Below are 27,718 nucleotides of genomic sequence, written 5' to 3'. Positions count from 1 at the left end.
ACACACAGTAAAATATAAATAGCACCTGCTCTCTCTGATTAATTGTTAGTAGCTTGTATTATTTAACAAAACATGATATTTAACACCCATAACAACCTTGTAAAAAGTGATTGTGATTTTTTGTAATCATGCTCCTGTATTCTCTTCTACTCTTCTCAGCTATACAATGTAAATACATCTCATTATATTTTATGCAATCACAGAACATGTGTTCATGTTGTTTAAGAGTGCATATTTATCTTACATAAAACACCCTGTTTATCTGATTTGCAGGGAAGAGTTTGGCACAGTCAATAACATCACTGAATGATACATTAAATGCAGCAGTGGGTCACAGTATTGTTCTCTCTTGTAAATATCAGAGTGCAAATAATCTGCATTGGTATCGTCAGTATCCTGGATCTACACCAGAGTTTATTGTTCTTATCAGTGCATATGAATCCTACAAGAGTTCCAGCATCTTTGGTTTATCAGCTACAGTTAATGGATCAGAAAACCTTGTGAATCTGAAGATCTCCTCTGCTGCAGTATCAGATTCTGCTCTGTATTACTGTGCCATGAGGCCCACAGTAACAGGAAACTTCACTACACTGTACAAAAACCAGTGTATACAGATCACAGACTGAGTAACACATGGTTTATTTTTTTTAGATTTACAACATCCTGCACTGAACTTGGGTTACATTAAGATAATGGTAAAGTAATTGTACAATCATATATCATTTCAGTATTTTTCCATCAAAAAATAACACAACTCAGAGGAAAGATACCACCGATAGGGTGCAGCATGACACCTTGCACTGATTTGGGTTACATTAAGATATTGGTAAAGTAATTGTACAATCATATATCATTTCAGTATTTTTCCACATATGATTTTGGAATAGATTCTTTCACTTACACTTCTGATCTTCGCTGATAAAAAATGCAAATGCTAAACAGATGTGTGTATGTATACACTACCAGTCAAAAGTTAATTAATCTACATTGTGGAATTATGTTACAAACAAAAATGTATATAATGTAATTAGATAGAATGTTTTTATCTATGTGAAAAAATACAGTGTATTCAGTTGAAATATTTAGTATGGCTGTGAGTGATTAATGTAGAGCTCTGATTTCATTCCCCACTCAAATCAACTGAACATAGGAGGAGTTTGTATAGAACTGTAAAGTAATACATTCACCCTGTTCTGCCTTCACCTCTCACAATACAATCATGATGTTCCTGTGTTTTCTTCTTCTATTCTCCACTATACAATGTAAGTACATCTCATTATATTTTATGCAGTCACAGTACACAATGTGTTTTAGTTTTACTGTATGACTGTATTTATTTATTACATCACATTTATTACTTCATATTTATCTGATTTGCAGGGAAGAGTTTGGCACAGTCAATAACATCACTGAATGATACATTAAATGCAGCAGTGGGTCACAGTATTGTTCTCTCTTGTAAATATCAGAGTGCAAATAATCTGCATTGGTATCGTCAGTATCCTGGATCTACACCAGAGTTTATTGTTCTTATCAGTGCATATGAATCCTACAAGAGTTCCAGCATCTTTGGTTTATCAGCTACAGTTAATGGATCAGAAAACCTTGTGAATCTGAAGATCTCCTCTGCTGCAGTATCAGATTCTGCTCTGTATTACTGTGCCATGAGGCCCACAGTAACAGGAAACTTCACTACACTGTACAAAAACCAGTGTATACAGATCACAGACTGAGTAACACATGGTTTATTTTTTTAGATTCAGGACAGACTTATAAAGTCATATTATTTATATTAAATACAAAGATGTTTTTCACTGACCAGCTTTGTAACATTTTCTAAGTACAAAAATAATTAAAAAAAAAAAAAAAATTTAAATGGGTCACACTTTATACATTTTATACACTCTATTACACTTTACAATTATTTGGAAACTGAAAATACTAAAGCTACACTGTTATAGCACATACAGAATGAGGTCTGGAACATCTTGCTAAAATAACCATGAACCTGCTGGGAAATAATGTCACCTAGATGGCAGCACGTCTCTCTCTAAAATCTCAATAAACATCTTTGCATTAGTGGTACACCACACAATGGGTGGTATGAAAGCTTAATGCTATGGGTACGGATGCACCCCCATAACATGGCAGATGTTGACTTTTGCACCTTTGCTGTAAACAGTCTAGATGTTTCTGTTTGTGTTTGGCACAGAAAACTTCTGTGTTTTTACCTATAACATTTAATAGCAACATACACTTATAAATTAATAACAACTTTAAATCCAATTTATAGCAGCCAGTCCACCTTCTGCAAAATTTTGGGAAGTAACTCTCAGCCTATCAGCTGTGCCACCATGATGCCCTGTGGTAAAATAATATGCACATATGCTTAAACTACATACCCTATTTTTTCTTATTTTCTTTTGTTGTTCTTTCTCCTTCTACATTCAAAAACAATTGTGCACATTTGTTTTCTGTATTGTAAGATACTGAATTGATTACACATGCACTGACTGTAAAAGGTAGCACTACTACTTTCTTAAATAACATTAGTGTAGTTTACTTATTTCAGACTATACTAGTGATTTTACTCATGTAAGTAACAATTTAAGTAACATGAAAAAGTTAAAACTAGATATGCTTGAGTAAAGTACACTTAAACTACACAGGTTCCAGTCTGTGCTTTGCAGTGTGCATGATGTGCAACAAAGCATAGCGGGAGAACTTTCCAGACTCAGGATTAGCTGTTGGAATCAGAACTTTTTCTGTGATAAGTTATTTAGGTTAATTACATTTTTAGATATGGTTTCATTAGTCACAACTGCTTTTTTGCACACGACAGGCTAATGCTAATAGTCAGTAATTAGCGTGGCTAGCTTGTTAGCTAAAATACCACATAGTCTCTAAAGAACATAGCCTACACATTTATGATATAAGGTCCCAAATCTTTTTAACCCAGCTAATTCTTATTAACGCGGAGTGGTAATGTGATGTATTTATTTAAAATGTAGTTAATGCTTGGTGGTGCTTGTCTGATCTTTTGTGTCTCGTCCCGTCCTCAATCACAGACACTGGTTGGTGGATGAAGGCTTTTTTTTATTGATCTGCAACAAGTTCAGCAACCACATAAAGTCAACGGAATGGTCAGCAAGCCAGCCCACAGTAGTGCTCACTCTATCTGCTGCGGCTGTTTACAGTTTTCTTTATATAATAAACATAAAATTATCAAACCAATGATCGTATAGTATTGTAATATACATATAATTACAAATATTCTTATATAATAATTAAAATACATATACATAATACATATAATTCCATATTCATAAACATAATACATATAATAGCTCCTAATATCTATAGCTTCTAGTATATTATCTATTATAGCTTCTAATATCTATTATAGCAATCTAATATAGTTATTTTTATACTTATAATAACAATAATAAATAATAAATGCATACCTCTATATTTCTTAATACACATGAATATTGTTACCACACCATCCATGTTTGTATTTTTCCTGACAAAAATATATTACAATTAAGAGAACACTGTCGTCTTGTGGCAGACACAAAATACTATAATGATGGCAAAGCCAAAACATTTTTTACAGTGTAAACTGTGCTCATACAGCTGTCCTGAATTAGCGACCTATCGGCCAATCAGAAAATAGAATTTCTCAGCCAATCAGGAAATAGAATTTCTTGTTGCTGGGTGAGGTCTGTGCACATAGTTGTAGATGAGCTGGAGGTGAAAGAGAACCATCAGGATCATCAGCTAATATCTTCATTTATTTTAATCTTTCATTAGTTACTAGTTTTCCTACTCTTTGTATAAGACCTATACTCAGCACACACCCATTGACATGAGCAGCTTAATAACTGCAAAACTTTAAATTAAAAATATGTAGGAGTGTAATTAGGCTTCCTTGCTTCATTTTTTTCAAAGGTGACTGGTATGAGCAGATTTCCGAGGCTGTCTACAATTGCCAAACTGGTATTAGTTCTGCCACACTCAAATGCAGATGTAGAGAGGGTTTTTTCCATGGTGGGGCTTAATAAAACCAAACCCAGGAACATGTTGGCTCTGGATGGTACTCTGTCATCCATCATGACCGTGAAAATGACTGACATTGAACCACAGTGCTTTAAATGGGAGCCCCCAATATCGGTCATCAAGGCATCAAAATCTGCCACAAACACTTACAACACACAACATCACTCATAAACACAAACACACACAGAGGGACAGAATAACCACCACTGTTCAAGGGGCCCATTTGTTTTTCTTTATTTAATTTGTCTGGGTTTTTTTGTTTGTTTGTTTAGAAAGGCATAGCTAGAACAATTTATTTAATATTACAGAATTTAGTGTAAAGTGAAGAGACAATGACCACTGCAGTTCAAGGGGCCCATTTGAGGCAAATTGTGTTTATGCTGATGGGACACTGGGAGGGACCGCACACCTGCAAACCCCCCCCCCCCAAAAGGGACATCAACAGAACAACCTCTGACAACCCCGAACCAACCCCCCCCCCCCCCCCCCCCCCCCACCGTCTCACTCCAAGCAAACTTGAAAACTTGAGAGCCCTGAGTGCTTATAATGTCTCACTTATCAGTTACTCAGGTCTGTAGATTCAGTTTATGATAGAAATTCTCCACAGTTTCTGTTTTAGATGGAATTTTTTACACTCTGTGATGATTTATTTCATTCAAAACCCAAATCTGTACAATATATTATACAAGTTCTAAAGTTCTCATCATTAATATTCCATATAATAATGTAATTACATTCCAGTTCAGTCCACTTTAAACTTTCACTGATGCACTTCATTGTAGTTTGTAAACAGGAACATATTTAGAATTTGATGCCTGCAACACACTCCAAAGAAGTTAAGACAGGGGCAAAATATGAGCGAAAAGTTGACAAGCAGGCGAGAGAATCATGACTGGGTGTAAAAGGAGCTCATTCCAAAGTCTAGCTCTCCATGCCAAAGATTGAAAAGAACCATCTGGGCTGTTATCAATGAAAGGTGCAAAAGCCATAGCCTATATACATATATACACAGTCATGTGAAAAAATTGGGACACCCCATGAAAAACTTTGTCTTTTTGAACATATTTAAACATATGAACATTTGAGCTTCATTTGAACAGTACTGAGAGATTAAGCTTATATAACTAAACATATAACTAGAATATATCTAGCTTATATAACTAGAATCAAGCCCAGGCTCATCTTACTGTAAGACAGCAGTGCTACCCACTGTAATGAGGAATATTGTAGCTCTTTGACTCCAGAACAACTTTCATTAATATTGGAATGCAGTAAAAAGCCCTGAATGGTTTGGTGTGGGATGTTGGTGACTGGTAAACCAGCAAATCATTCACCCACTGTTTGACTTTTGTTTCAGTATTTTGTTGCTGAAAGATTACAAGAGCTCATGTTTAGAGCACTTTTATAAATGCTGGTAAATACTTGTCATTATAATCATCACTTACTTGAGCTCATTTTGGTTATTTCTAATCCCTGTTTATAGTTGTTAATTAATTATCACTAATCATTATGTAATTTGGTTCGCTAATTTGGGGTCTCTGTAAAGCTTCTTTGTGACACTATTAAAAATGTTAAAAACTTATTTCAATTTCCATTGTTATCAAACTAATTTAAAAGCCAAACATAAAGAAAGTGTTTTGAGATATTTTATATATTTTTGTCAAATACTGACTCGCTCAGCCAACTAACTCCAAAAGTCTCCAGCAGAGTCTTAGTAAACAACTGATACTGAAATTGTGGATGTGTGTAGTTGTGCTGTAGCTTTTGCCTTTCCTGTGTGTGGCTTCCTAGAGACTTACGTGATGAGTTTTATACAGAACAGTTATAACAAGTGCTCACAATGCTGTGTTCAGAAATGCCTCAACTATGCAACTTGCTGTACATCTGGAGATACACAGGACTTATTCTCACTGTAACATCAGGTAAAAGCAAACATATTTATTAATAAATAAATGTTATTGATTTACTATATTGTTTGTTTTTAAAATTACACATTATTGTCTTTTTTTCCTTTACAACAGGTGGTTTTGCAGATGAAATTGGGCCAGTAGATGCCAACGTTGTGAGGAAAGAAACAGAGACTGTTACTCTAAAATGTTCATATCAGTCCAGCAGCAGCTACATTGATCTTTACTGGTACAAACACAATCCTAACAGCGCACCACAGTTTTTACTGTATAAAGGTGCCAAATCACGTAGTAGTGCAGAGAAAAAACCAACAGACTCTCGCTTAAAGTCAAACACAGATGATACATCTACTGAACTCACCATCAACAATCTAAAGCTGACAGATTCTGCTCTCTATCACTGTGCTCTTCAAGTAGTAGCCCAGTGATACAAAGCCATTGAGATGCTGTACAAAAACTCACTTATGTGAAGTTCGCCAAAGCTCAGAAGATGAAAGTTTTTTTTTCCTTTTTACTTGTTATCAGTTAACCACACACACACACACACACACACACACAATACGATACAAATAGCACCTGCTCTCTGTGACATGGATGTTTATTAATAAATGAAATGAAGCAATCAAATAAAAGTCAAAGTAAATGTATTTGCATTTTCCACACTGTCCCAACTTTTTCTGTTTTGGGGCTGTATGAAAATAACCATATGGTATATTAAAATTAAGATAGGATGAATTAAAATTTTAAATGTTATAATTAGGGCTGTCAAACGATTAAAATTTTTAATCGCGATTAATCTCAGAATTTCATATAGTTAATCGCGATTAATCACATTTAAAAAAATCTGTGTAAATGTTATACAAAACAAGGATTTTTAAGTGAAATGTTACAATTAAAATGGTGAACACATTTTATGCTAAATGTACTTATGTTAAAAACTGCTGGGACAAGAGAAAACTGTAAGGGAGTTTTATTCACTCACATACTAGGCAGTAAATGTCAGATTGTAGGTTAGAATTTCTCCATCAGCAAACATTGTAGATCAGCGGTGCTTTAGGTGGGATAAGGTGTAGTTATTGTAACAGACTTTTCTGTGGTTGTATTGTGACACTGGTTTGATGGACGTTTCTACACGAAGTGAGTGTGTTTTGACCCTTTGGGGCTTCCATAGTTCATGGACTAACGTGCTTGACTCAGCTTTCCGGTATTTGGTACAGTAACAGAATAAGTTAATAAAGTGTTCTGCTCCCGACAACTTGTGAATATAGCGTGTATTTATTTCTTTATTATGCAAGTGCATCACTACGACACTCGGTTACATTATGTTAACAAACCGCAAATGAAAAACGGTGGCAAGTCCGACATTAAAACGTTTGTTCTACCAGTCAAGTCTCAACATGAACTAGAATTTGCGTTAACGGCACTATTTTTTTAAATCGCGTTAAATTGAGATCGCGTTAATGCGTTATTATCGCGTTAACTTCGACAGCCCTAGTTATAATACTATAAAAGTTGTAAATCTATAAAAGTTGGGACATTTTGTAAAATGTAAAAAAACAAGAATCTGTGATTTGGTGATGAACCTTTATTTAAATGACAAAGGTGCAAAGAGATGATTCTCATTGGTTGATTAAATTTGATACATTTTAACAAATGTTGAATTTAGTGCCTGCAACACTCTAATAAAGATGGGACAAAAGCAACATCACTGTGAAAAATTTTAAAAATATTTAAGTGACATTGTATTAATACATTCTGCTCCTTGACTTTCAGATGCATTGCGCAGCAGCAGAAGAAAATTAAGGGCAGCTGAGAGAAAGTGGAGGAAATCTAAGCTCGGTGTTGATCTCCACTCCTACCACGATCTGCTGTCCAGGTTCTCATCCGACGTGACTGCTGCAAAAACATCTTTTTACAAAGCCAAGCTTGAACAATCTGCTGCTGACCCATGTAAGCTTCATGCTATCTTTTCCTCTCTTCTAAACCCTCCTCCTCCTCCCCCTTCTGCCTCTCTCACTGCTACTGACTTTGCAACATTCTTTCAGGACAAGATTGACTAAATCAATCAATCCTTCTCTCCGACTGACCCACTTTCAACTGACCCTCAACCCACCAACACAATCGCCAGCTTCACCCCACTCACCATGGATGAGGTTACACAGCTCCTCTCATCCAGCAATCCCACTACATGCACACTCGACCCTATACCATCCACCATCCGTAAAGACATCTCACAGGACCTAATCCCCTTCATCACACCCATCATCAACAACTCCCTGACATCAGGTGTCATCCCTACTGCTTTTAAGAAGGCTCAGGTCATTCCCCTTCTTAAGAAACCTACACTAGACACTACAGACATTAACAACTACAGACCTGTCTCACTCCTCAGTTTTCTATCCAAAATTCTTGAACGTGCTGTCTATAACCAACTATCTGCCTTTCTTACTCAGAATGACCTCCACGATCCGTACCAGTCTGGCTTCAAAGCAGCGCATTCTACGGAAACAGCACTTGTAGCTGTTACTGAGAAGCTTCATGCAGCCAAAGCAGCCAAACTGTCATCGGACCTCATTCTTCTTGACCTCTCTGCAGCCTTCGACACAGTGAATCACGGCATTCTCTTGTCCACTCTCTCCAACCTTGGAGTAACAGGTTCAGCATGGCAATGGATGACCTCCTACCTCGAAGGGCGCTCCTACCAAGTGTAATGGAGGGGATCCATAACTCCCCCATGCACTCTCTCAACCGGTGTTCCTCTGGCTTCCTGTAGCTGCACGCATTCAGTTTAAAACACTGATGCTCGCCTACAAAGCCAAAAATGGACCAGCCCCAAGCTACCTTCGAGGCCTAATCAAACCCCGCTCTGTACCACGCAACCTCTGAGCCTCTAGTCTCGCTCGACTTGAGCCTCCACCCAGGACTAAAGGAAGACAAGCATCAAGGCTCTTCTCTGTTCTAGCACCCAAGTGGTGGAATGAACTTCCTCTGTCTGTCCGAACATCTGAGTCTCTTGCTGTCTTTAAAAAACGATTAAAAACCCACCTTTTTACTAAACACTTAGGCTGACTTGTACTTATTTACTAACATTTTTTTCCATTTAAAAAAAAAAAAAAAAAAAAAAACTTTCAGCAGATTTGTGTTCTTTGACTGTTGTTTACTAAAACTTGAGAAATGAAATGTTTACTATGGAAGCACTTCTGTAAGTCGCTCTGGATAAGAGCGTCTGCTAAATGCAGAAAATGTAAATGTACATTCTACAATAAGCAGAGTAACTGGTAACAGGTAAGGATATCATTAGGAGGTATATCCGCCAAAGTCAGCAAAGTTTTTGCAAGCAAAGATGGGTCGTGGATTACCACTCTGTGGTAAATAATTATTAATCATTATAAAAATAAAATTTCTCAACAACAGATTGCAATGGCTTTTAATTATAATCTGTACATACATTCTACATACATTGTAAATACATGCTGCATCATGAAGAGGTTGATCAGTCTACACTGACCACAGACTGAAGTCTTGTATTAAGCAAAACATAATAAGTGAAAGTACAGTGTTACCTTGAAACTCGACGTCAGTTGGTTCTGGGATTGGCGTTGAGTTTAAAAGGCGTTGAGTTTCAAAGTGTTTCTTCCCATAAGGATGTATAGGAAACCTGTTAATGTGTTCAACTGTCCCATGAAACTGCATGTATTTTAGGCTAATGTAAAATAATGGGGTTGTTTTTGACACTTATACACTGAAAATAACACAAATATGATATAGAAACACTGAAATACATTTTAAAACAGTAAAAAATCAATAAAAAATACAATAAAACCTGTTTACCTTTACTTCTTTATTGTTTCCTTATGCTTCTTAATCGTGGAGAAGCTTGATCTTGGAATACCGTATTCCATTCAGTAAAGGCGCATTCACATGAGAAGTGACAAAATAGCTTTTGCACTGGCTGTGCCATTATTTAGTGTTTCTATTTTGTTATTTTAATACATTAATTCACATTAAGCTTTTTTTTTTTTTTTTTTTTTGTAACGATAAGCGTTTTAGAACCCAGAGCTTTCAGAGTGAATTTGACTGTTATTCCACACAAATGCAGATTCGTCTCACATTCACACTTTGATGATGTTTTACCGCACAGCTCAAGTCGAGCGCTGTACAAAATGGCTGTTCATTGTTAATTTGAAATGAAATAAATATATTTTTTTAAAAACAAAAAACGCTGAACACGTTGAGTTTAAGGGTGGGTACACATTTCTTGATGAGGGGCGTCAAATTTTAAAGATTTTGAGTTTAGGGGACGATACTTGGATGCTTGGATACTTGGACTCCCCTGTATTATAATCATCAATCACTTGGACTTTGTTTTAACTATTTAAACAAAATGTAATTAGTGATTTTAATTGTATTTGGTAATTAATTACTTAATTATTAACATCCCTAATACAAATAAAAATACCGGTTGTAACTGCTTGGCACTATCAATATTAAACTCATCCGAATAATAATATTAAAATAATACATAGGTTATGGATATTATATGGGCCATATAGTGCACTTCTGCTGATTAAATAAATAAATAAATAAAAATAGCAAAATAAAATGATATGACTAAATACCTTAATGTGGTCAAAACATCAAGACAACATTTTCAAATGTAGATTTGTCAGTGTGGACTAGGCTACTCACAAAAAACTAATAACTAATACTTTTTTTTTTATCAAATTTGAAACTATTGTTCATGAGCTGTTGCAGTCTGTTCATCAGTTCATCTTGAAATTCTTCTCTCCTTCAGTAATTGGTTCTATATTGTACTGATGTTCCATGCAGCTCATCATGCCAGGAAACCCAACAAAGTGTAAAAAGTAACTGGTACAGAACCTGCTTTTCTCAGAAGAGGGAGCTACAGTATCTGTCTAGCAATTTACCTCCTAAATCTTTCTAAGATGTCAAGCTGCTTTAACATCTTCTAGTATTTATTACACTGCAATAGTATTTATTTGTAAGAACCATCACTCATCCTAAACTACTAATATTTAACATTATAATCTACAGTAAAAATCACACAAAATGAACAAACATTAAGTTCAGCCTGTTCTAGAGGTTAGAAAACCAGAACAACCTGCTGGAACTTAAAAGGCTAATTAAAACATCTCGCTTCTCTTAAAAAGCACCAGTTACACACAGATACATAATTCAGATGTGTCAGTTCAGTTCAATGTCAAAGACAGCTCAGGGTAGCAGCTCTCTTTTATCCTGGATTAGGCCATCTACCAGTAAAGCAAATGAGGGAGATGTGTCAGTATCAGTTATTTGGTTACTAAAAAGCGTGCACAATATGGCCTTGTTTTGGCCTGTTTTTCATTTATTTATGCAATTTGATAATTTGAGTTATTTGATTAGATGTGTATCGATTGTGTTAACAAAAATAAATATATAAGTTAAATATCCTACTGTGTTTTTTATTTTTTTTATTTTATTAATAATTTTGGCGATGGGTGCCCTTTTTTTTGGCTTCAGCACCTGCCCCCAAAAATGTCTGTGCACATGCCTGTTTATTATGATTGATAATCATGACTGCCTTATACAGTAATACAGCTGCTTAACAGTTGATGCTTAACAGTAAAACAAAATGCCTATGACATTATAAATGTGTAACCAAAGTGTAAACTATAACATTAAAATCCTTCTAAATAAATTCATAATGCTGTATGTCAACTGATGACTTTAAACTTTATATATAATCTGTGCATCCATAGTCTGCTTCACCAATATTTAGAGGAACGCAACTAGTCATGTCCAAATATGATGTTAGTCACTATTTTTTCAATGTAAATAAGACAGTTATGTGGAGTGATAACAGCATGACAGTCATTTGTCAGGAGTCAACATACTTGTTCCTGCATTAAATTGTGATGTGACTAAAGCTAAAAACAGCATCTGCATCTGAAACACTAATGATTAATTATATATTTTTATTAACTGTCTCTACTCACTAAACACTTTTTGGGAACACTATACTAATAGTGTGAAGGATCTCCATTGGTTTCCAAAAGTTATTAGGTCTTCGTGGCATGGATTACTTAAGATATTGGAAACAGATGCATCTAGATGCATGACATATGAAGACAGGGTTAACACGAATGCACATGGATTGGGGGTGGGGCGGGGTTATGTTCTTTCATACAGTATAGACAACTTTTGGTATACCAGATGTGAATCTGACACTCAGCACAATGATGTTACTCCTTCTCTTCATTTTACTTATTACTGATGAAAATGGTAAGTGTTATACAATAACTTTCATATTTCATTGAGTTTGTATTAATTTTCCACTATAACAAGCATTATAGCAATTTTAGTTAAAATGTTTTTAATTTAGAATGAAATAAATGTTCTATATTGTTAACATGTTTTATAGCAGAAGCTGCTGAGAGTATTACAGCAGATAAACCCAGCTTAACATCAAATGAAGGCAGCAACATCACACTATCCTGCACATATGAATCATCAGTTAATATACTCCACTGGTATCGACAAAAACCTGGATCAAAACCAGAGTTTCTACTGCTGATTAATGAGGGTTTTGTCACCAAGGCTTCATCACCTGATCCAATAATGTCCATCAAAACTAAAGAGAATAAGAAAGTAGAACTGGAGATCGTCTCTGCTGCAGTATCTGACTCTGCTCTGTACTATTGTGCTCTGCAGCCTGGTGTGACTGCACTTTGCCAAAACGGCATCAATTCTTCTAGGTACACTTGCACAAAGTCAGCACAAAGTCTGGGATTTACATTTGTCAGTTCTTATGTGTTAACGTGTGTTGTTGAAGTGAATATTTTTACATGTTTTTTTTCTTTTTTTTTTTTATCTTCTTTAATTAGTAAGTAAAAGTGATCTGTCATACTAAAGTTAAATAAACTGTTTAGCATTATTGTGAGCGCTAGTCACCTAAAAGTACATTTGAAATGTATATTTTAACTTATTCATTCATCAGATTCTCATCATAATTAGGGTCATGGGGGTGCTAAAGTTTAACCCAGAGCTCATTAGGTGAAACACAGAGAGACACATAATTAGTTGTATTTTTAAAAGCATTTATCTAATGCAGTTAATACAGGTTATTATTTAAACTCTGTAAGTACACTGAATGAATATTTATGTAGTGAATTCTTTGCAAGTATAAATACAGCATCCATTAATATCATGTGAAGTAAAAATACATAACATAGTATTAAAAGTACCTGAATATGTTCTTTAATATAATTCATTTATATTTTCTATTCAAAGTAAAGAACATTGAAATATATTTAAAATGATTAAATTTTAATACAACAAAAATATTGTAAAACATTTTACTAATGTACCAATAAGTCACTTTTTGAAAAATACACTTAAGTAAACATTTGTATTTGTTAAAAGTGATTTAAGTGAATTACTACAGCAGTTATTTAATATACTTTGAAAAACAGACCAAACATCTATTTTTAAAAAAAAGTATTTGAGAAATATATTAAATGAATGAAACTTAATTTCAACTAAAAGTAAACTTCATGGTAATGTATTTATTAAATGTATACTTTCTATCATTTTTAATAAGTATGATAAAAGTTTACTTGCACTCATTTGTTAAAGTATGACAATATATTTTAACATGTTTATAATAAGTACAGACATGTGCAAGTTTATTTACAGTATACTTAGACAAATCTCAGTATATTTTTAGTACAATTAAGTAAATTTTTTTTACTAGGGTTGATAAAGATTCAGCCCCATATTTAAATCTTCTCAGCTCCAAACTTTACTGTGATTATTTGTGGTATAATATGGTAACCCTTCCTCCTCATGAATAACAATAATATCATCATTGTTCTGATTTGTCTAAATGTTTGTAGAGACAATGCTGCAGCCAGCCATATGATTTTGCATATTGCTTAACAATATAAATCTTTTACTTTTAGATTATCAAACCAATTATACTGTAAGAAATGTGCACTTTTTAAAGGATGTATATTGTCCATTTTATTAATAACACTTTTAGATTAATATAATAACTCAGTCAGCCATGCCAGTGTGACATCAGTGCAGTGCATGAGATCATACAGACCTGGGTGAAGAAGTTCAGTTACTCTTCATATCCAACATGAAAATAACATTATATCTGAAATTTTATAAAAGTTGTCTGATTGACTTTGACTCTGGCAGGGTTGTTGGTGTTGGATGGACTGATTTAAGTCAGAAACTGTCTAGTTACACAGAAAGACACAAACAGTTCTTGTACAAGCTCTACAGGCAGAAACAACTTGGCATAAATGATCAGTTACCAGTTTGTTTATTTTTGCACACAGATGTAGTGAAGGAAAGTAAACACATGATGGCAGACTCCATCTACCTTTTGTCAAACACAGTAACAAAGCTGTACTGTTGGAGAAGTTGAAGATAAAACATGATTCAAACAAACATAAAAATGATGGCAGTCTTTGGGCTGAGTGATTCTGCAGCACAAATATGACATTGCTTGGATTTGTTTGCCTTTTTTAATTGTTCCATTGAGTGAGAAATAACATGTAATGTGCATTAAATACTACTTCATATAGGGTGATGATATTTTGGTTTTCAGATAAGAGAACACTTGGCAGGGTGGCAGCATGGGCAAGACGGACACCTGCACTGGGTTGAAAGCTTGGTTTTGGTGGTGGGGGGGATTAGCAAAGTAATTATATGTAATTGGTGCCACCATGGCAATGTGTATAAAGTAGAGTTTTAAATATTTGACAAATGCATCAATAACCATGAAACTTTTTACTGAACTTTAATAATAAACAACTACTTTTTAACAAGACAACTAACAAATGCATTTATGATCAGATAATCTTATTACTTTCAATTCAGCCTTTAGCTTGCCCAGAGTCCAGGGGTGGTGTGCTTTACATCACTCCCTCTGACAGCTGGCATTATGCTTGGTGATGTAAGGCTCGAATGCAACTGCTCAGCCATGGAACCCCATACCATAAAACTCCTGGAGCAGTTTTTGTGCTGATGTTAATTCCAGAGGAGGTACTGAGTCAGCAAAACATTGGGTGACTTAAATATTTATTTGACAATTTATGTAACTCACCAGCAACCACTTTAGAAACCACAGTGTAGTATTTTATTTTAGCAAAATGACAAACCAGAGAAAATGTATCAGTGCACATAAAAACTACTACAGTATCTGTGACTTGTGAATGAAGGAGTAAGTGAGCGAGTAAAAAATAAACCTGATCTATCCACGATTTTCCTGGCAACACAATGGGGGCTGCCATGACACCTCCCTATTTCCGTTTGCCGGTTTTTCGTTTCCGGTCGCGTTAGATTTGCTGTAGTACTAACTACAACATTATTAAACTACTTTTGGTAAGGACTGCATGGTTCAAATATGAACTCGGGCTCGACGTGTGCCGCTCTCGGGTGCCACAACAACTCAAAGAAATTAAAGCTGTTATTGGAAAGGACGAGCTTTTAACAGCAGCGGATTTGTAAACATTGTCGGTGCGCTGCGCCTTACGCGTTACATTCCATAATAATAATATTAATTATATTAATAATATAATAATATTTATTAATGAAATAATAATAAAAAAAATTTAATATCGTATAATGCAGTTTCACTTTGTATAGTCCAAAATTTTAGAGAGCGTTGCAGAAATTGCACAAATAACATTTAAATCCGGACACCCAGACAGACACGGCTTGTGCAAGTGTTGTTCCCAGTTCATTGTTTTAGTAAATTAAACAACGCAACGCGTTTTATTCTGTCCATTCAGCTCCCCTTTCCTACTTTACATCCACTCATGAACCAATATAAGTATACACTGTTGTAGAAGTAAAAACAATCAACAAATCAGTCGTGATACATCGTTTATTATTTCCAATGTTTCACAGCTATTAGAATGTTCCTCGGTTCATCCCTACCTTCCACAACTTCGCTAACCCTGCAATGCACGAGTAACCCACCGTCTCGACTACTCCACTTTCCCTCAGCATTACCCACGCCTGATGTTTTCCCTCAGCATTACCCACGCCTGATGTTTTCCCTCAGCATTACCCACGCCTGATGTTTACCTTCAGCAATTCCTACGCATGTAAGCCTCTGTGCTTTTATAGTCCTGTAGCTCCTCACCGTCTACAGCTTCGGAAAAGACGAAATGGTTCACTTATATCAATATAGCTAACCTCATGTCATCTACCCACTCTGTAGACGTGGAGCACTGTCAGAACACGGTCACCACAGCTTCTTAAAATGTCCTTACTGTCGAGTGCTAGGAATTAAGAAAGGACTCAGTTTTAACTCAAACAAAACTACTTTATTATTGTTCGGAGTATCAGCTTGCAGACGCAGAACATGCGAGTGAGCAGAGTGCGTTCCAACAACACACCGAGAGGAGGGAATAAGGGTACAACAGTGCACTCGTCTAACAAAATGCATAAATAGACAGTCGCTCTACACTTACTATTCAACCACCTAGCGTTTTTGGCCATGTTTGTTAAAAAAAACCAGTTACGAATGACCACTACTTCTGTCGTTCAGAACGTAAACACTGTAACCGGAAGTCAAAAACCGGCTTCAGCTACGAATCACGGGAAAGGTCAAAGTTCAGGAAAATCGTGGATAAGGTTCCTCAGTTCTAAAAATGATGAGAAAATGCATCAGGACCTGCTACTTAATTATAGGAACAATTGAGATCTAAATTTGTTGACAAATTAATGGCTTCCATTTGCAGCATAAATAACAAAAAATTCGATAGATAGATAGATAGATAGATAGATAGATAGATAGATAGATAGATAGATAGATAGATAGATAGATAGATAGATAGATAGATGATAAATAGATAGATAGATAGAATAATTAGATAGATTGTTTTATCTATGTGAAGTGAATACAGTGTATTTTATTAAAATATTAAAAATGGCTGTGAGTGATTGATGTAAAGCTCAGCTTTTGTTTCCCACTCATATCAATATAAAATAGGAGGAGTTTGTATAGAACTGTAAAGAAGCAGAATCACCCCGTCCTTCCTTCACTTCTCACAATACAAACATGATGTTCCTGTGTTCTCTTCTTCTCTTCTCAGCTATACAATGTAAGTACATCTCATTATTTTTATGCAGTCACAGTACACAATGTGTTTTCATTTTACTGTATGACTGTATTTATTTATTACATCACATTTAACATATTTATCTGATTTGCAGGGAAGAGTTTGGCACAGTCAATAAAACCACTGAATGATACATTAAATGCAGCAGTGGGTCACAGCATTGTTCTCTCTTGTGAATATCAGAGTGCAACTTATATGCAGTGGTATCGTCAGTATCCTGGATCTACACCAGAGTTTATAGTTTCTATCCTTAAAAGTGAGACCCTCAAACCATCTAGCATTCCTGGTTTATCAGCTACAGTTGATGGAACAAAAAACCTTGTGAATCTGAAGATCTCCTCTGCTGCAGTATCAGATTCTGCTCTGTACTACTGTGCCATGCAGCCCACAGTAACAGGAAACTTCTCTACACTGTACAAAAACCAGTGTATACAGATCACAGACTGAGTAACACATGCTTTAGTTTTTTGAATTCCAGACATATAAAGCCATATTATATATATATATTAAATTTATATATATTAAATACAAACCAAATTTCATGAAAAGTTTGGACTGTTTGTAGATTTCAATAAAAAAAGAATACAAAGATGTTTTATTGACCAACTTTATAGCATTTTAGTATAAGTATAAAAATAATAATTAATAATAACAAATAATTAATAATAATAACAAATAAATAATAATTAATAATAATAATAACAAATAAATAATAATTAATAATAACAATAATCATTAATTAATATAAAAGCTTCATCTACAACCCCAAATCAGAAAAAGTTGGGACAGCATGGAAAAAGCAAATAAAAAACACAGAGTTTCTTACATTTACTTTCACTTTTATTTAATTGCAGACAGGATGAACCTGAGATATTTCATGTTTTATCTCTCAACTTCATTTTATTTATTATTAAACATCCATTCCTGCATTTCAGGCCTGCAATACATTCCAAAAAAAGTTGGGACAGTAAAGCATTTACCACTTTGTAATGTTGCCATTCCTTTTCACCACACTTAAAAGACGTTTTGGCACCGAGGATACCAAGTGATTTAGTGTTTCAACTTTTATTTTGTCTTCCTGCAAACACGTCTTAAGATGTGCAACAGTACGGGGTCGTCATTGTCTCATTTTTCATTTCAAAATTCTCCACACATTTGGGGACAGGTCAGAACTGCAGGCAGGCCAGTCCAGTACCCGTACCCTCTTCTTCTGCAGCCATGTCTTTGTAATGTGTGCAGCATGTGGTTTTGTATTGTCTTGTTGAAAAATGCATGAACGTCCCTGGAAAAGATGACGTCTTGAAGGCAGCATGTGTTGCTCTAAGATTTCAATGTACTTTTCTGCATTAATGCTGCCATCACAGAAGTGTTAATGACGCCTCATACCATGACAGACCCTGGCTTTTGGACTTGTTGCTGATAACAATCTGGATGTTTTTTTTTCGTCTTTGGTCTGGAGCACACGGCATCCATTTTTTCTCAAAAAAGACCTGGAATGCTGATTCATCTGACCACAATACACATTTCCACTGTGTGATGGTCCATCCTAGATGCCTCCGAGCCCCAAGAAGTCGACGCCGCTTATGGACATGGTTAACATAAGGCTTCTTTAATGCACAGTAAAGATTTAAGTGGCATTTGTGCATGTAACTCTGTATTGTAGAGCGTTACAAAGGTTTGCCAAAGTAATCCCTCACCCATGTGGTTATATCAGCTATTGTTGAGTGGTGGTTCTTGATGCAGTGCTGTCTGAGGGATCAAAGATCACGGGCGTTCAGCTTAATCTTGCACCCTTGGCCTTTATGCACTGAAATTTCTCCCAATTCCTTGAATGGTTTAATGATATTATGCACTGTAGAGGGAGAAATATGAAAATCCCTTCCAATCTTTCTTTGAGGTTCATTGTTTTTAAACATTTCAATTATTTTCTCACACATTTGTTGACAAACTGGAGATCCTCTGATCATCTTTGCTCATCAAAGACTCAGCCTTTCCTGGATGCTGCTTCTGTACCAAACCATGATTACAATCACCTGTTAACATCACCTGTTTAAACTCACATCATTATTTCGTTTTTTCACCTCATTACTAGCCCAAAATTTACATTGACATGAGATTTTCCTTGTCGTTTTGACTTCATACTTTTCACTGTTTGACTTTCCTTCACAATGACAGTGCTTTACATTTAAACATGGATTCACAAAACCTCTCGATGGCTTTAAGAATAACTAAAGGTTAGAATTTTAATAATGTGGCCTGGCATCCACGTAGAAAGCTGTTCAAGTTTTGCCACTTAAACCCCCCATTTCATTTCCATTTGCACGCTGGGATTAGAACCTGAAGAGGCAGTTGATGAATTAACGACGTTTACAGAACTATGAAATAGGACGTGGGTAAACAAGGGCTCGTCCAGGATTTGAACCCGGGACCTCTCGCACCCTAAGCAAGAATCATACCCTTAGACCAACGAGCCAGCTTGGAAAAATGCAAGGACTTTTTTTTTTTTTTTTACCTCCATGGCTTAGCATCAAAACCATGTTGACTGGTTGCACTGGGAAGTGTATTCATGACAAATCAAAATTCAATGCAGAGCTTCATTAAAGCATTTCTAACAGTTTAAGCATGAGGTGTCATTAAAGACTCGCTTTGTCAAATAAAAAGACTTGGAAGCATTTGACAGGAGCTGTGTGCAGTCCCACTGACTTTATGCTTCACACTGTTTACGTTATGTATCATGTTTATCCACCCAAACTGTACAATACAAACGTTGTGACGCTGTCTTTAATCGCTTAGTTATACAAGAGATTTTGCAACATTTACATTACCATGATATTTTATCTTGACGTGTTGTCTTCATGCTCCTTGCTGTTTGGATTTTGTAACATTTTCAGTGCTTTGCATTTACCAAAAGATTCTAAAATCTGTAGAAGAAAAAAAAAATTGAAGCTGACTGGAAGAATTGTTATGAAAGGTATTTACATCCACATAAGCTTACCAACTTCTACCAGTGTATCAGCATTTGTCATTTTTGTTTAATCATTAGATTTTAATGGGACACTTGATAAGTTTTTTGTATAGTTCAACGAAGCATTTGACTAAACAAGGGCTCGTCCAGGATTTGAACCCGGGACCGCTCACACCCAAAGCAAGAATCATACCCCTAGACCAACGAGCCAGCGGGAATAAGAGTCTTTGTGTTACTTTAATCTGCGTGACTGACCTTCAAAACTATGTTGTCTGGTTGAGCTGGTAAGTGTGGTTGGTGCTTGCATTACAAAACTATCAAAACCTCCCGTATCAGTACATAGACTGGTTATAACCTCTTCTTAAAGAGTTAAAACATCTGTTGTCTGAACAAAATGAATGTTACCATACACAAGGAGTTAGAAAGACAAAATAGGCACAAGGTAACCGAGCCAGCCAGGAGTCGAACCTAGAATCTTCTGATTCGTAGTCAGATGCGTTATCCATTGCGCCACTTTCCCCTGTGGGACAGTGCTTGTGACTTTCCTGAAGCTCCGGCCTCATTTCTGTCTTTTGCCCAAGGAGAGAATGGAAAACTTTGACGCACGGCATACAAAAACACCCTGCCGTGAACCGGGGTTGCTGCGGCCACAACGCAGAGTACTCACCACTTTACGATCACAGCATTCCAACGGTCAGCCATGTCCAGGTCATGTTGACTGCTCCCTGATAGACTGCAGTCATAGTTCCAACAGAACAAGTCTCTTGAGCTACAGCAACACGGCACAGAGGAACTAATTGGCAAAGTTTTGCTCGAGTCTCATCACATAGACAAATTCCCACACCGGGAGTCGAACCCGGGCCGCCTGGGTGAAAACCAGGAATCCTGACCGCTAGACCATATGGGAAAGTGAAGGGCTCGCCATCGGCTGACGCCAGCATCAGTCACTTCTTTCCACTTTGACAAGGCTTTGTCACGTTGACAAGACCTGCATTGTTGGATCTGAGGTACCAAGAACCATACACAAGGAGTTAGAAAGACAAAATAGGTACAAGGTAACCGAGCCAGCCAGGAGTCGAACATAGAATCTTCTGATCCGTAGTAAGACACGTTATCCATTGCGCCACTGCCCCCTAAGAGACAGCGCTTGTGACTTTCCTGAAGCTCCGGCCTAATTTCTGTCTTTTGACCAAGGAGAGAATGGAAAACTTTGAAGCACGGCATACAAAAACACCCTGCCGTGACCCGGATTTGAACTGGGGTTGCTGCGGCCACAATACAGAGTACTAACCACTATACGATCACGGCATTCCAACTGTCAGCCACGTCCAGCTCACGTCCACTGCTCCCTGATAGACTGCAGTCATAGTTCCAACAGAACAAGCTTCTTGAGCTACAGCAACATGGCACAGAGGAACTAATAGGCAAAGTTTTGCTGGAGTCCTATCATAAAAATGAATTCTCATTCCAGAAGTCTAACCCGGGCCGCCTGGGTAAAAACCAGGAATCCTGACCGCTAGACCATATGGCAAACTGAAAAGCTTGCCATCGGCTGATGCCAGCATCAGTCACTTCTTTCCACTTTGACAAGACCTGCATTGTTGGATCTGAGGTAATAAAGGCAAATTCCTATAGCGGGAGTTGAACCGGGGCCGCCTGGGTGACCGCTAGCCCATATGGAAAAACTGAAGAACTTACTATCAGCTGATGCCAGAATCAGTCGCTCCTTTCCACTTTGACAAGACCTGCATTGTTGGATCTGAGGTACCAAGAACCATACACAAGGAGTTAGAAAGACAAAAAAGGCACAAGGTAACCGAGCCAGCCAGGAGTCGAACCTAGAATCTTCTGATCCATAGTCAGACACGTTATCCATTGCGCCGCTGGCCCCTGTAGGGCTTTCCTGAAGCTCCGGCCTCATTTCTGTCTTTTGACCAATGAGAGAATGGAAAACTTTGAAGCACAGCATACAAAAACACCATGCCATGACCCGGATTCGAACCGGGGTTGCTGCGGCCACAACGCAGAGTACTAACTACTATACGATCACGGCATTCCAATGGTCAGCCACGTCCAGCTCACGTCCACTGCTCCCTGATAGACTGCAGTAATAGTTCCAACAGAACAAGCCTCTTGAGCTACAGCAACATAGCGCAGAGGAACTAATAGGCAAAGTTTTGCTCGAGACCTATCATAAAGACAAATTCCAATACCGGGAATCGAACCTGGGCCACCTGAGTGAAAACCAGGAATCCTGACCGCTAGACCATATGGGAAACTGAAGAGCTTACCATCGGTTGACGCCAGCATCAGTCACTTTTTTCCACTTTGACAAGACCTGTATTGTTGGATCTGAGGTACCAAGAACCATACACAAAAAGTTAGAAAGACAAAAAGGGCACAAGCCACTGAGCCAGCCAGGAGTCAAACCTAGAATCTTCTGACCCGTAGTTAGACGCGTTATCCATTGCGCCACTGAGAGACTGCGCTTACGCGCTCCGGCCTCATTTCTGTCTTTTGCCCAAGAGAATGGAAAACTTTGAAACACAGCATTCAAAAACACCCTGCCGTGATCCGAACCGGGAATGCTGCGGCCACAACGCAGAGTACTAACCACTATACAATTCCAACGTTCACAGCCACGTCCAGCTCACGTCCACTGCTCCCTGATAGACTGCAGTCATAGTTCCAACAGAACAAGCTTTTTGAGCTACAGCAACATGGCACATAGATACTAATATTCATAAAGACTGCAAATAGTCAAAAGAAAGACAAAATAGGCACAAGGTAACCGAGCCAGCCAGGAGTCCAACCTAGAATCTTTAGAGCCATAGTCAGACATGTTATCCAATAGAAACAGAGATTAAAGAAAGCCTAACACAACAAGTTTTATTATGGATGTCAATGTTGGGACAGTTACAACATGCTGTTGCAATTGTCGCCTATCACAATATTAATGAAAAGCCTTGTTATAACATTAATTCTAACATTATTACACACACTGTTCAGTAAGCTAAAATATTTGTAGTTACAAATGGATTGTAATAATTAACCAAACATGATTGTTACTTAAAAACCGGGCCAATATTTTTCCTTTTACCAGTATCAGTCTTTATACAACCAAATGAATGAGTAAATACCCTATCTGTACACATATAAAAAAGTCTTTGCAAAATGATGTTAAAGAATGATTTTATTACATATTGATGAATGTTGCAACTGACCCCATAACAGTGGGCAGTTGCAACATTCATCAATATGTAATAAAACATATTTCATATTGAACATTTGTATATACACTGCCTGGCCAAAAAAAAGGTCACCACCTGGATTTAACTAAGCAAATAGGTAAGAGCCTCCCATTGGATAATTACTGCATGGGTGATTATGTTTTAGCTGACAACAAGTTATTTAACCCTAAGTGATGCAGGGAGTAGCTTCTCATTTGTTAAACAACCATGTTGAAAGACACATCCTGTGGTCGTGGAAAAGATGTTAATCTGTTTCAGAAGGGTCAAATTATTGGCATTCATCAAGCAGAGAAAACATCTAAGGAGATTGCTGAAACTACTAAAATCGGGTTAAGAACTGTCTTAACATTAATAAAAAGTGGAAGGACAGTGGGGAAACATCATCTTCGAGGAAGGAATGTGGTCTGAAAAAAATCTTGAATGATCTTAAACGTTTGGTGAAATCAAATGGTAGAAAAACTACAGTAGAACTCTATGGCTAGATAGGTTTAATAGTGAAAGTAAGAGCATTTCCACACGCACAATGTGAAGGAAACTCAAGGGATTGAGACTAAACAGCTGTGTAGCCTTAAGAAAACCTTGTCAGTGAGGCTAACCGGCAAAAACGGCTTAAATTTGCTTGGAAGCATAAAGATTGGACTCTGGAGCAATGGAAGAAGGTCATGTGGTCTGATGAGTCCAGATTTACCCTGTTCCAGAGTGATGGGTGCATCAGGGTAAGAAGAGGTGTTATTCCATCAATGGATTTTTTCTTCCCTGATGGCACGGGCATATTCCAAGATGACAATGCCAGGATTCATCGGGATCAAATTGTGAAAGAGTGGTTCAGGGAGCATGAGACATCATTTTCACACATGGATTGGCCACCACAGAGTCCAGACCTGAACCCCATTGAGAATCGTTGGGATGTGCTGGAGAAGACTTTGCGCAGTGGTCCAAATCTCCCATCATCAATACAAGATCTTGGGGAAATATTAATGCAACTCTGGACAGAAATAAATGTTGTGACATTGCAGAAGCTTGTGGAAACGATGCCACAGCGAATGCGTGCTGTAATTAAAGCTAAAGGCGGTCAAACGAAATATTAGAGCGTGTGACCTTTTTTTGGCCAGGCAGTATATTTTAAACAATAGTAATGACCTTTGTAATAGTATAGCATTTTGCATGTAATGCAAAATTAATGCAACAGTGTGGTCTAAACAGGAAGTGATGGATGTGATGAAACATTTTAAATAACAATAAAACAAAACATTTCTTCTACTGATGCTTTACTCTCTTCTGAGTTTTGGCACTTTGCTTCTTTCATTTCATTTCATAGAATAAAATAGAATATACTAGAATAAAATAGATTATAACGGAATTAAATAGAATGCCTTTATTGTCATTGCACAGTGCTCAACTAAATGTTAGATAATAGTAAAACAATTGTATAATCATGTACTTTATAATGTGAGCATTTAGCCATACATAGATCTGGAATACATTCTTTGTGGTAATACAATAACTCATGCACTTATAATGTAAACACTTTGGTTAATTATTATTAATTTATAGCATTTAAATGCTTTGTAACAGAATTATGACAATATACAAATCAGCAAAGTATTTTAATTTTACGTTCATAGGCCAAGTCTGATAAGTCTTGTGGTTTGTGGCATGGTGCATTTCAATGCAGTAGTCATTATACACACACTATATGAGCAAAATTATAATTAGGGTTCCACATTGTATTCTAATCTAAACCGACTAAGAAATCATTATAGATTCATTATATGGTCATTGTACTTGTTGCTGTCTAATTTTTTGTTTCAAAATTCTCCACACATTCTCTATTGGAGACAGGTCAGGACTGCAGGCAGGCCAGTCCAGTACTTGTACCCTCTTATTCCACAGCCATGCTTTTCTAATGTATGCATCATGTAGTTTTGCATTGTCTTGTTGAAAAATGCATGGACATCCCTGGAAAAGATGTCATCTTGAAGGCAGCATATGTTGCTCTAAGATCTCAATGTACTTTTCTGCATTAATGCTGCCAACACAGAAGTGTAAATTACTCTTGACAAGGGCACTGACACATACCCATACCATGATAGAACCTGCCATATGAACTTGTTGCTGATATCAGTGGCTTTTGTAAATGTAACTCTGGATTGTAAGGCTGGACAAAGGTTTGCCAAAGTAATCCCTTGCCCATGAAGTGTATATGAACTATTGATGATAACGGTTCTTGATACAGTGTCGCCTGAGAGACATTACAGGTTTTCATCCTAGGCTTGAGCTATTGCTCTTTATGCACTAAAATTCCTCCAAATTCTGCCAACCTTACATAAATAGCCAGACAGTGGATCTTTACTGCTGTATCTTTCTTTGCAATATGCAACTCACACTGCAAATGATAGTGACAGGAAATCCAAAACACTGGAGAAAAAGCAACTGGCAGAGCCTGCTTTTGTCAAAAGAGGGAGCTATCTGTCTGTTTTACATGTTTATAGATTCAAAGCTGTTTTAAATGTTAAAGTTTCTTTTACACCAGGATTTACAATACAACATAAATAAGAAATATAACTGATGCTGTAATTGTTGAAGGTCTGTGCACTGGTGACTTTGTAAATCATTCATTCATTGTCCCTTTCACCACCACTTTATCCTATTCAGGGTTGCGATGGGTCTGATTCAGTGGGCGAAAGGTAGGAAACACCATGGACAAGCTGCCAGTCCATCACAGGACACACCTGCCTCTCAACCAGACAACGAGAGAACTGTCTGGGAGAGCATGGAAACTCCACACAGAAAGGACCCGGACCTGGAAATCAAACCCTTGAGCTTTGATCAATGTGAGGTGACAGTGCACCATCTAAAATGCTAATGATGAATGAAGACTTTTATTGACCTGTTGTATTAACAATATATATTTTTTTAATAAATTACCATCAAATTTTACATCAACCTTTTCTAGTCACTAAATATTTGCACATTTAATTACTGTAACCTTCACTTTAATAGTGTTATGGACAATATGTGCATGGCAGTTGCCTTGGAGGAGGTCATTGTTGGACTTTATGTTCAGTTTTGTGAAGACTGAATTGTGGATGCCATAATTGACATTTGCATTGTATGCACTGAATGCAGACACATTATCCAAAGTCAGGCTCAGATTTTCAAGAGAGCTCAGGATGGTATTGACAATTCCTTCAGCAGTCTCATTTGGATTTTCAACAAAATCTATCAACTTGTTGATGACCCCGCTTTCTGGAGTGAAAAACTGTACAGCCAAGGGAAACATCTTGCGATTGCCCTTGTTAGAAGCATCTGTTTGTATAGAGAATGGAAGCGGATTCTCAGTTCTTTTTAATTTGTTGATCACCTCTTCTACAGCTTTTGGAGCAAGGACATCTGTGACTACTGCCTTGGCTTTTGTCCTCCCACAGGACATCTTCTTGGCAATGCTGGAGTCACTCATTGTTCGGTGAGTCAGCTTAAGTGCACAGTCAGAACTATTGTAGCTCAAGTTGTGCTTCACAGTATGATAGATATGTGCTAGTTCAGCAGCAGTCACCTGTAAAAAAAAGGGATGCAATTGCACTGTATATGATATATGTATACTTTATGTATTGTATTAAAACTACCTGTATAGTACAGTATATGTATATAAACTGTTTAAACTTGTAAGATGTATGTAATGTTGCATATATAAATAACATTTATAAATTAAATAGCAAATACCTGTATTATTCACTACTCAAATGTTGCTATTTATATTATACAGTATGAACCATAAATATGGTGCATTATTATTTTTATAAAAGTGTGTGTGTAGTTAACTACTGAAACTACATACAATTTGGGCCATAAAATGCTGAACATTTCTCACACTTTTCCATAAATACTTGTTTTTTTTTTGTTAAGGTTATGTATTACAGTGGGGAATGTTTGGAATAAACTTTACTGTGTGGCATCTTTTGCTGGCATGTTACTTTTTTGTATTATATTTTGTTAGAATTTCATATCACATGTACACTGTCAATTTGATCATTTCCTCCACAATGTAATTTCAACTAGTTTAAGTAATTTTAGTTAACCAAACTAGATTTCTTCCTAGGGTAATTTTTGCTGTAGTTCAGCTTCTTCCAGTGTGAAGCAATTGGTGGCTTTCAAAGAAGCAACTCTGGTATCTATCATGCGGTTCCATAGTGTAGTGGTTAACCCTGTTATCTACCAACCAGCAACCAGATCTGGGTTACAAAAATCAATATGATTATTATACATACCATATCCGCCTCTGGAGACACCTGGTGGATAAGGAACTTTGAGAGTGCTCCCTCCCCCTGTCTCCTCCGCAGCCTCTCGCTCCTCCTATGAATTTCTCCTGATGCGTGCTGTTTGATGTCACAA

The 27,718-nt window shown here is 36.8% G+C and overlaps 3 non-coding genes and 1 gene segment (V, D, J or C); 1 reads left to right on the top strand and 3 right to left on the bottom strand.

The window, feature by feature from the left end:
* The first annotated feature begins 5,914 nt into the window (after positions 1 to 5,914).
* LOC134311831 (T cell receptor alpha variable 18-like) lies at positions 5,915 to 6,394 on the top strand. The segment is given in 2 exon segments: positions 5,915 to 5,981; positions 6,081 to 6,394. Coding segments are annotated over 2 exon segments (381 nt in total).
* A 13,117-nt stretch (positions 6,395 to 19,511) lies between these two features.
* Positions 19,512 to 19,583, bottom strand: trnap-agg (transfer RNA proline (anticodon AGG)). The gene has a single exon. It is a non-coding gene; the product is annotated as a tRNA-Pro (tRNA).
* A 1,327-nt stretch (positions 19,584 to 20,910) lies between these two features.
* Positions 20,911 to 20,982, bottom strand: trnae-uuc (transfer RNA glutamic acid (anticodon UUC)). The gene has a single exon. It is a non-coding gene; the product is annotated as a tRNA-Glu (tRNA).
* Positions 20,983 to 22,279: 1,297 nt separating this feature from the next.
* Positions 22,280 to 22,351, bottom strand: trnae-uuc (transfer RNA glutamic acid (anticodon UUC)). Its single transcript has one exon. It is a non-coding gene; the product is annotated as a tRNA-Glu (tRNA).
* Positions 22,352 to 27,718: the final 5,367 nt, after the last annotated feature.

Source organism: Trichomycterus rosablanca, chromosome 4 (assembly GCF_030014385.1).
Source record: "Trichomycterus rosablanca isolate fTriRos1 chromosome 4, fTriRos1.hap1, whole genome shotgun sequence".
Lineage (NCBI taxonomy): Eukaryota > Metazoa > Chordata > Actinopteri > Siluriformes > Trichomycteridae > Trichomycterus > Trichomycterus rosablanca.
Note: the sequence above shows the minus strand (reverse complement) of the source record. Positions and strands in the feature narration are given on the sequence as shown.